At 40.8% G+C, this 11,239-nt stretch overlaps 1 protein-coding gene across 1 annotated transcript in view; it reads right to left on the bottom strand.

Annotated features, from left to right (window-relative positions):
• Positions 1 to 593: 593 nt before the first annotated feature.
• Positions 594 to 11,239, bottom strand: part of LOC132178786 (outer envelope protein 64, mitochondrial) — a gene marked incomplete in the record, with an annotated part of 63,040 nt that continues 52,394 nt past the window's right edge. Inside the window, 2 exon segments of the mRNA XM_059591336.1 lie at positions 594 to 994; positions 3,035 to 3,104. Coding sequence (XP_059447319.1) covers positions 912 to 994; positions 3,035 to 3,104 — 153 coding nt within the window.

Raw genomic sequence — 11,239 nt, 5'->3', positions numbered from 1 at the left:
CCGCGACACAACCCGCCAAACACGAAATAAACAGGTTGACCTGTTTATTACCCAAACCCGATAATTTCGTGTCGTGTTCGTGTCGAGTTGTCGGGTCGTGTCAAAATTGTCAGCCTTACTGGGAAGTAAGTCCCACAATCTCTTTTCTTAAACTGCTCAAATTTCTATAAAATTTAAGCGATCTAATTGCAGGCAATCCTCGTCCAATAATTTCACGTGTATATTCTTTACATGGTGTACATTATTTTTTCATTCTTTCTCTAAAATTATGTTATTTGTCCAATATGTAATTGATCTTTTAAAATAAAAGGATAGGGATTATATTTTCATATGATGTCCACATAAATTATAAATATATGTGCAAGAAGGAATATTTGAGCATAAATATTAATGAAAACGAGTCGATCCGGACCAAATCCTTGCCTCATTCAGGGCTTATATTTTATAATTTTAACCTCATCCACTCACCTTAATCAACAAGCAGAAACCTCATTGTTCAAAAAAGAAAAAAAGAAAAAAAGAAAATATTGTCCTCTCTTCTTGACCACTCGAGAGGAAAATAGTTGAGTAGTTGAAACGAAAAAATTGGAAGAAAAAAAAAATGGCATTGGTAGACAACATTATATTGATGTTTCTCAATGAAAGTTCAGATAAAAAACATTTACTTACAATTGCACAGAATTAAGAACAAACAAAAATTGCAGCAGCCGCAATCAGAGCCTCACATCTTTTTCTGCCTTTTGATATTCTTTTCTCCTACTCTTTTTAAGTTTGGGTACAGAAGAGGGGTAGTCTATATTCGCAGAATTCAACATTCCCAAAGTGTCCTTTCTTTGTTTTTGTTTTCTTTATGCTTAGGGGGAAGGGAAGGGGAGAGGGGGGCGACAGGGAGAGAGACAAGTGAGCATGTGTCAACTCATCAGCTTTCTAAGTCTTTTTTCAGCAAGACTAGCAACTTTATTCTGCGGTTCAAGTACAAGAGCATGCTTGAAATCTGCATACAGAAAGAGAAGAAATTCTATAAGCGGGTTGAAGACTGCAAAACGTAAATTAATATTTTGCAAATGTACACCTATAAGAATGATGAGCCATATATGCATCTATTTGTTTGTCTGATTCAGTGTTCCATAACATGACATGGCAACAGGATATTCACATGGATCGGACCACGGACTGCATAGATAAGCAGGTGGCAAAACACAATTTAGTATTTGACATGGTTGATTAAGGATATGAATTATATCGGTATTGTGAGTCCGAAATAATAATTCAGTTATATGGTTGTTTCAGAAACAAACATGCATATAAGATAAACTAGCATGTGTTTCCCTTAAATTTGCAGTAGGATCTCTTCTAGATCCTACACACGCATACACGTACGCAGACACATGCAACACAGAAGCCTGGACACGTAAGTTGACCATCCATCAAACTCCCAGTATTTTAAAGTTTAAATAGAGTCCTGCTATCACGCTGCCAAGAGTCAGACAAGTGTTTGCCAAAGTCTGATGTGGCTTTATTAAAAGAAAAAAAAAAAAAATTGTAGAAAAATCTCTCTTCCTAGTCCTGCTAGATTTTGATATATTTTTTTTTTTGGTTAAATTTTTATGAGTTGATATTTAATTTCTAATGCCTCAAATTTTATTTTTGGATTTAAAACTAAAATCTAGGGATGAAAGGTTAACCCTTTAGGGATTGTATCATCCAAAAGGGATTCGATTATCCTAAATTTGGTGCTAATGTCTCAAATTTGGTGCTAATACCTCAAATTTAAATTTCCTTTTAATATCTTCAATTTAAAAAAAAAAAAAGAAAAAAAAAAGGAAGGGGTAAAATGTCTGATGCTTGGCTGCCATGAATCTCTATTCATTTAAATAATTTGACAACTAAAATTATTTTCTCCCACTTACTAGCAGGGACATTACTCAACTAAGCCTTGATTCTAGGGGTGCAAACTGACCTCAGGTTGGAATAGAGGTATTTCCGACTGCCGACCCGAGAGGGGTTGGAAGTTAAATTTTCAGAATGAACCGCCCGTACAACCAGCCTTTAATCATTGGTGATCGGTTGGCTATGTCATGAGGCAGCCATAAATCTCTATTCGTTTAAATAATTTGACAACTAAAATTATTTTCTCCCACTTACTAGCAGGGACATTACTCAACTAAGCCTTGATTCTAGGGGTGCAAACTGACCTCCTCAGGTTGGAATAGAGGTATTTCCGACTGCCGACCCGAGAGGGGTTGGAAGTTAAATTTTCAGAATGAACCGCCCGTACAACCAGCCTTTAATCATTGGTGATCGGTTGGCTATGTCAGTTGGGCCGCGGGGTTGTCTCATGGGAGTTGGATCTCTAAGATTGGTAGATTGAGTGGTCTGGTAGTAGATCTGTAGATGAATGAGAGGAAAACCAAAACGAAAAAACCAATCACATTTGGGGTTCAAAAGAAGAGGATGATAAGCACTCCAATAAATCAAGAGAAGTAGGAGAAGAAGAAAGAATTGAAGAGGAGGAGGAAGAACTGAGGGAGAGTTCTTTTTGTCGTCTGAGGAGCTGACAGCTAGGATTCAGAGAAAAAAAAAGCTATATATATTTTTGGGGGGGGGGGTTTGTTCCAATCCAAGCATAGCAGGGACTGATCAGTACAATGAACAACTTTTACAAACGAATTTGTAGAAACTAAAAGCAAAATCACATGTCCTTTTCAAAAATTGGGGGGCACGCCTTTTAAGGATTTAATATGCATGAATCGACACCCTTCCCTCTCTCCACACAAATACACCCCATGACTCAAGGAATTAGATTTTTGAGCCTAGAAAAAGAAAGGGGATAAACAACGATTGATAGTCCATAACGATAGGACCGTTTTTCATCGGTGTACAGAGTATTGATCACGAAGTAACCTTTAAATTCTTGGATGGAAGATGCTGAACAGGAAATGTGCAAAATCACTATACATTCCAAAACCTGGAGAAGCTGCAGCTCATCGCAATAAAGATGAACATTTAAATAGTCTATAATCAGGATTCTTACCTTCAGCAGCCTCTTTATAACGGAGAAGAGATTCTCTAGCTGTTCCACGCCTCAGATATGCCTTAACATTCTGCACAAACAATAAAACATTATAGATAACACCATTAATATGTGTTCTCTGTGCATGCATATTGATGCAGAACAAACTCACTTGAGAACAAAGCTTAGAGAAAGAGACTAAAAAGAGAGAATCCAAGAGAGAGAAGAGAATGAAGCCATCTCAAGAATTTTATTCCATATCAAAGTCTCTCCATTGGACAATAAACCATGCTTAAATTGTAATACCCTAGACCTTCTAGGGTAAATTTTATGATGATTGCTTGTTTATATTTGTTTTATTGTTTGATAGCTATTTGTTTTTAATCGTCTCTAATTTTCGAGGGTTTAATAGAGGGGTATGTTAGAGGGGTGAAAAAGACCCAGAAAGGGCAAGAAAGTTAATATAGTTGAAGGCTAGGTCCAAAGAAAATCTGGCCAGCTGTTGTTTTCCCCCAAAAATGAAAGTTTTCTTGCTAAAACAAGTCCTAATTTTAAGCCTAAATAAATCTCTATTTTGTAGGAGTTGTTTCTCAAGTTATTTCAAAAAGAAAAGAAGTTTAGTTTGGAAAGGAAACTTGATGTTTATTGCTGCCAGTTTTATTCCAAGTACTCTACATTATTTTTCAGCAACCTTAGCTCAAGAAATTAAAAACACACGTGAGTTTTAGTGCTGCCCTAAAACCCTAGTTGCACTAAAACCCTAAAATCCCCCTGCAGCCGTCAGTTTATATTCCTCCTGCAGCTTATATATTTCACCTTTAAAACCCTAAAAGTCACACCTTTCAGCCGTCAATTACAGCCCCAACACACCCTACGTTAGTTTTCAAAATTCAAATCTCTCTCTCTTCCTCTATTCCTCCAAGCAAAAACCTTGAAGCCAAATCAGTGATGTCAATGCTGTTCTAGAAGCTGCAATTTCTGCCTAGTTCCTTTTGCAAGTATTTCAATGTTTTCTTCAATTCTTTTTATCAAACCTTAAGAAAAGTTCTTCCTTCATGTTTTATTGACCCCTTATGTCTTAAATATTCCAAAATCAATGCAAGAAGCTAATTTCCTGCACCAAACAGATTGTTTTCCAAGAGAGCAGAATCTACCTCTTCGTTTTTCTCCTAAGACAGCTGGATTTTGTTAGGTATGGGTTCTATTAATCCCTATAATGGATGAATAGTGTTAGTTTTATGAATAGTACAAAGAAAATCTAGCAATACATTGATAAGTGCATTAAATGGGTGGTGTTTAATCTTCCTATACTTGCTGCCAACACTAACGTGTTAGATCTGATTTCTTTCTCCTAAAAGACATGAATATAGTTGTAAAGCATGATTACATGATTTTCTTAAGTATGGGACATCAACAAAACATGTGTATGAGTTGTTAAGTGTGTTGCATCGCATTATAAGGAGCAAACCTTAAGACTAGGTTGATGCTGAATTTCCTGCAGCACCGTAGTCACCAAGAAAGGTGACCGTTGGGCCTTTTTGGAAAGATATTTTGTTATAGTTGGACCCTAGAGTAAAATCCTCTTTGAGTTACCTTCCTAATAATTCAAATCATGTAATTTTTGGTCACTTGTAGGATTTACAGCGAAGTAATCTTTGCTAACATGTTGCTGGAATCACAGCACACACACATGCACACACACTAGTTGAACTTTGAAGCCTTAAGAACCTATATTTCTACCCAAGTACAAATCTGTCTAGGAAACTTTAGGGTGAGCTAAGGACCCTATCAATACTAGTAATATGTAGTGTTAACATCTACACTCTAGAGAGCATGAAAATAGATGTATTTGCCATATTACATGTGTAGTATTTGAGCATTCATGCATAGCATGATCATTCAAAGGAAATAATTGAATTTGAGATATGAAATAAATGTTTTAAGAGGAGAAATCAGATCTGCCTTTAGTATGAAAGGCAATGTTTAGGATAAAACAATGGGAAAGAATGAATGGTTTACGAGTGTTAACAAGAGTAATTATTGTGATTATTTGCTTAGACTAAGTGAAGAGTGTTGAACTGTGGAAGCTAAGGAGTAAGGTAAGTAGATACGATCACTTCTTTGATTTCTTCCTGATGTTAATGTTATGTTTTCTTAAAGTTGTTTCAAAGGAAACAAAATACAATGTTAGCCTTTCTTTGATAGCCCCTTTTAATGTATCCAAAATTATATGATTTTGTATGAAATGATTTTATATGACTCCTTCCGCTATGTTATGAAAATGTTACAAGTATGTTATGTTACTTGATGAAAAAGAAAGAAAGGAAAGAAAGGAAAAGAAAGAAAGAAAGAATGAATGAAAGAAAGAAAAGAGTGGGAATGAATGTTTGAATGTATGAAATGTTTTAATATACTTAATGGCCTTATGACTGAATGAGCGATGGTACGAAAGCTAAAGGGACGGAGGTAACCATCTTGTATGGTCCGCCGGGAATGGCTCACTTGAGTGCACCATAGTTTATTGAGTGATTTTCATATCCTTGACGCAGTTCCACCTGTGGCCACAGGATTGGAACCAATATCCTTGTGATTGCCAACCCTTGCACACAGGGCGTAAATGTGTGTTGGCCAACATGATATTGAATTAATAAGAAAATGATTTTACGATGCGTACGAATATTCTTATTGGTTGATGTTTTGGAACATATGATGTTTTCAACTGCATTTATTGTGTGATGTATTTACCTATTGAGTATTTGACTCACACTTGATTTTTCTTTTTTTTGATAAGTAATGATGATATAAAAAGCGCAAAGGGGCGCAACCCACATACACGGGAAGTATAAACAGAGAGCGCCTAGGAGGGAGAGAAATGAAAAAGAAAATCAGATAAATTAATCACTAAAGGAGCTAGCCAAGCGGCCGTCCAAGAGTAAAGAGTAAAGAAGAAAAAATGAGTCAATTTCTCTATGGTCCTAGTGGAATTTTCAAAACATCTAGCATTTCTTTCATTCCAAATACACCACATAAGACACAGAGGGATCATCTTCCACACAACCACGCTTCGAGATCGCCCTCCCGACCACCAGCTATCAAACAAGGCCCTCACCCTGCAAGGCATGACCCAATGCAATCCAAACCGCTTAAAAATCGTGTGCCAAAGAGTACTTGAGAGCTCACAGTGGAGAAGAAGATGATCGGCTAACTCTCCTGTCTTCTTGCACATACAGCACCACTCCACTACCACTATATTCCTCTTACGCAATGTATCATGAGTCAAAATTTTGCCTAAGGCCACAGTCCACCCGAAAAAAGCCACTCGTTGAGGCGCTTTAGTACGCCAGATGCTCTTCCAAGGAAACTCCTCTTGATTAGAAATGGACAAGGCCTTGTAGAACGACTTAACCTCGAACTTGCCCTTCTTGGACGAAGACCAGCAAATACGATTACACTGCCTAGGGAAACCTTGCAAGAATACAACGATCAAAAAAAGGAGAAACCAAATCCATCTCCCAATCTTGGACCGATTGAACAAAAATGACATCCCACTCAACAATCCCATTCCTCCCAACAAAATTATCCTTCACCCAAGCTTCTTTGTGTCTGGCGATACTGAATAAGGACGAGAAGGCTTGCTTCAAGGAATTGTCCCCACACCAAATATCATGCCAGAATCGAACTTTCGAACCCTCCCCCACCTCAAAACGAATACCTTTGGCAAAAAAATTCCACCCTTTACGAATATGCTTCCATAGACCCACACCATGAGAACCCGAAACCTCCTTCGTGCACCACCCACCTTCTTGGTCTTCATACTTAGCTTTGATCAGCTTACACCAAAGAGCCCCGTTCTCATTTGCATATCTCCAAAGCCATTTCCCCAAAAGAGCTTGATTAAATTGGTGCAACTTCCGAATGCCAAGACCACCAAAGCGTAGAGGGCGGCAGACTTGGTTCCAACTTACAAGATGCAATTTAGGCTCATCTCCCATTCCTCCCCATAAGAAATCTCTTTGGACTTTCTCAATCCTTTTAGTTACACTAACAGGAATTGGAAACAGAGACAAAAAGTAAGTCGGAAGATTAGCCAAAGTGCCCTTAATGAGAGTTAAACGACCTCCTTTAGAAAGATACATTCTCTTCCAACCTGCCATCTGACGCTCCATCTTTTCGATCACTTCATTCCACATAACCGTATCCTTATGCGGCGCCCCAAGAGGGAGACCCAAATACTTCATAGGCAACTTGGCAACACTACACCCAAGGATATTAGCTAAAACCCCAATATTCTCCACCTCACCAATGGCCACAATCTTTGACTTTCCCAGATTCACTCTCAACCCCGAAACAGCTTCAAAGCATAAGAGAATGAGACGAACATACCGGATTTGCTCGATAGAATCTTCACAAAAAATCAAAGTATCATCCGCAAATAAAGAATGGGAGACCATCAATTCCGACGAGACCCTATTTCCCACCAAGAAACCAGTCAAAAGGCCTTGGTCAACCGTCACATTCACCATCTTACTCAAAGCCTCCATAACAAGCACAAACAATAACAGAGAGAGAGGATCCCCTTGTTGGATTTCTCTCGAACTGTTAAAGAACCCTTCCGGAGAACCATTCACGAGAATGGAGAATCTTACCGTCTTAATACACCACTCTATCCAAGCCCTCCACCTCTCGCCAAAACCACATCTATGCAGCAAATACAAAGCAAAGTCCCAATTTACATGGTCATAGGCCTTTTCCAAATCCAATTTACAGAGAACACCTGGCACCCCTGATTTCATGCGACTATCCACACATTCATTTGCAATGAGAACGGAATCTAGGATTTGCCGACCCCCAATAAAAGCATTTTGAGAATAGGAAATGACCTTACCCAAAACAGTTCTCATCCTATTGGCAAGAGCCTTAGACACAATTTTATACACCCCTCCCACCAGGCTAATGGGCCGAAAGTCCTTCATCTCCACCGCATCCACCTTTTTCGGAATCAAGGAAATAAAAGTTGCATTCAAGCTCTTCACCAATTGACGTCTACGATGGAACTCTGTGAAAACCGCCATAACGTCTTGTTTAATAACACCCTAGCAAGCTTGAAAAAAAGCCATGGAAAAGCCATCTAGACCCGGAGCCTTATCCCCATCCATGCCTTTTACCACCTACCAAACCTCATTTTTCTCAAAATCTCTTTCTAACCACCTATTATCCTCCTCATTGATGGACAAAAAGGGCTGGTTATCCATTCTAGGGCGCCAAGTGCTTTGTTCCGAATATAGGCTTTGGTAATATTGCACTATGTGATCTTTTACCTCAGCTAGATCACCGGATAAAACGCCATTAATACGGAGCACTTCCACACGATTGTACCTTCAATGGGAATTAGCCATCTTGTGGAAGAAGCGAGTATTCCGATCCCCCTCCTTGAGCCACAAAGCTCTCGGTTTTTGGCGCTAATGAATTTCTTCACACAATAAGGTATTCTCCAAATCTTTCATCTCGTCTGCCTTTGGGATCTTCTCCTCCTGATCTAAGCCTCTCGATTCTGCCAACTCATCCAACTCCTGGATACCTCCCAACAACTCCTTCTTTTTCCTCCCAATATCCCAAAGACCTCCTCATTCCACTTTTTCAAATCCACTTTAAGGGATTTCAGTTTATTTATTTTTTTTTTTTGATAAGTAAAGAAGTTTATTAGCAAGCACAAAACTAGGTAAACCCTCAAACAAATACGACCCCCACCAAGAAGCAACCTTATCAACGAAACCCTCAGCTTTAAGCCACATATTTTCAAATTTAAAACCCTTCTTACCTCCACAAGGAGTCCCACAGTCCAGTAATAAAGGGAAGTGATCGGATAGCAGGCGTTGAAGTCTTCTTTGTGATACTGCTGGGTAGTGATCTTCCCAATCCGAGGATAGCAAGAACCGGTCAATCCTCGACCAACTCTCATTTTCTTGATTATTGGACCAAGTAAATTAGTCCCCCATCATCGGAATATCCACCAAATTATTCTTTGAAATGAAGTCCGAGAAATCCATCATGCCCGAAGAATAATAAGAAACACTGGAGCACTCACTAGGAAAACGTACAATGTTAAAATCCCCGCCAAAACACCAAGGGACCTCCCACACCCTCATCAAACCAGCCAGCTCTTCCCAAAGAGCCCTTCTCTCCACTTCCTCATTCGGCCCATACACTCCCCCAAACGCCCAAACCCAACTATCCTCCACATTTTGAAAAGAGCAAGCCAAAGTGAAATGCCCCACACAATCCTCCTTACACTCCACTACCCTCCTATCCGACATCATTAACATCCCCCCCGACGAACCATTAGAACCTTTATACTTCCACCCCACATGTTGACCTCCCCAAAGACTATGTATCACCTCTCGGGAGATAGTCTCCATCTTAGTCTCAATCAAACACACTATATCTACCTTCCATTCTTTCAAAAGACCCCTAATGCGCAACCTTTTTTTGAGGGCATTCAACCCTCTCACATTCCATACTACGATATTAAGCTTCGTGATCCACCAAAGCGACCCTCTCACATTCCTCAATCTCTTCAAGTCCTTTGAGTGCAGGAATATGGGCAGAAACACCTCCCAAATCAGAATCGTACTACATTCTAGAAACTTCAATTGCTTTGAACAAAACCTCCAAGTCCTCCCTTTTCCCCTCATCAGAAACACCAATTTTTGGACAAAATTTGAGGAAGTTTTCAACTACCCAACTAGATGAAATCGTGTCTGACCTTAACTCCTCCAACCCTACTGTTTCAGAAATTTTGTCCCCATCCATACTTGAATCAGACTCCAAGCACTCCAATTCCGATGTTCGATCCAATCTTTCCTGTCCAAATTGAATCAGCGGACCCAATCTCCTTTCCTCCCCCCGATGAGCCTACTGAGCCCAACCCCCGACGGCTATCTCAACCTTCCTGCAAGAGGGACTCCCCCTCAATAATTGACGTGTGGCCAAAAACGTACCCTCCCCAGCCTCGCCGGTCTCCATAGTCCTCTCCGGCGACCTCTGATGATCCTCCGACGACAGAAGCGTCTCTGGCACCCTCTGGGAATTTTCCGGAGTCGGTCCAAGGAGCCCCTTCAACTGCCCAGACGCCGAAACTGAGGCTTCTAGCGAACTCACCAAAGTCTTGTCCCTTCTTTGCGGCCCATCCTGCCTCCTCTTATAAGTCAACAGAGTTTTCCCTTTACCAATGGGTTGAGTCTCCTCCATCGGGCTTATGGGAATTTTTTGGCTTGAGTTCTTTCTGGCCAAGAAACCGATAACACCCCCTGCAGAAGTGCCGATAGACACCCTGGGAATCCTTTCTGTCGCTGACCTAGTCCCCCCTCCCCCTGTAAGCTCTTTGTTGGCCAACGACAAACACGTCGGTGAAGGCATGAGAGATTGCGACCCAGTCGTGACTTTCTCAGAGGCCGCCGTTGAGGCCAACCCAACTTGAGAATTAAAACCATCTTGAGCTGGGCTAAAACTACAGCCCACGCCTGAGCCCACGACCCCTTTGGGCTTAAACATCACCTTCTTCTTCACCTTCAGCCCGCTATTGGCCTTTATTGTTTTTCCTCCCAGCCCAATTTTCTCCTTCTCTTTCAATACAGCCGTCCATTGACCAGCATCTTCCTTATCTCCCGGCCCAAGCCCACTGAGCTTCATCTGATTAAACACCCTGTCGATCTTATACATCCCCACGTCACATTCCCTCTTCAAACGTTTCAACAACTCCTTCACGTTGAGGAGCTCAATACCTACCTCAGAGTAGGTCTACCCAGCATGGTACCCCATCCCCTCCCGTCCCTTCATGCGATCAGAGACTGACAACGGCACAGACTTCTCCGCCGGCTTTGCTGACCTCGCTGGAACTATTGGCAAGACCTCCACGCAACCTCCAGTTTTCGTACCATTCACGCCACCCTCTACCGGACCTCGAACAGACTTCGCTGGCCCAAAAGATTTCGTTGGCACTGTAACAGGCTCCATCGGAACCCCCCCCGAACCTCCCTGAGCCATCACCGGAACATGGGTCTTCTTCGGACATAAGGTCTTGTCATAACCTCACCGACCCTGTTCTTGACAAACTTTGCAAACTTCTTGGGTTGCCTTCGATGACAGTCTCATTGTCTCCTCGTAGCTTCTCTGCTTCTTTAACTCCTTTTCTCCCTTTTCTTCCCTAATCTCTCTATACTCACCGAT

The sequence above is a fragment of the Corylus avellana genome, chromosome ca4 (assembly GCF_901000735.1).
Source record: "Corylus avellana chromosome ca4, CavTom2PMs-1.0".
In the NCBI taxonomy this organism is placed as follows: Eukaryota; Viridiplantae; Streptophyta; class Magnoliopsida; order Fagales; family Betulaceae; genus Corylus; species Corylus avellana.
The sequence above is the reverse complement of the archived record's forward strand: the minus strand, read 5'-3'. Positions and strand labels throughout refer to the sequence as shown.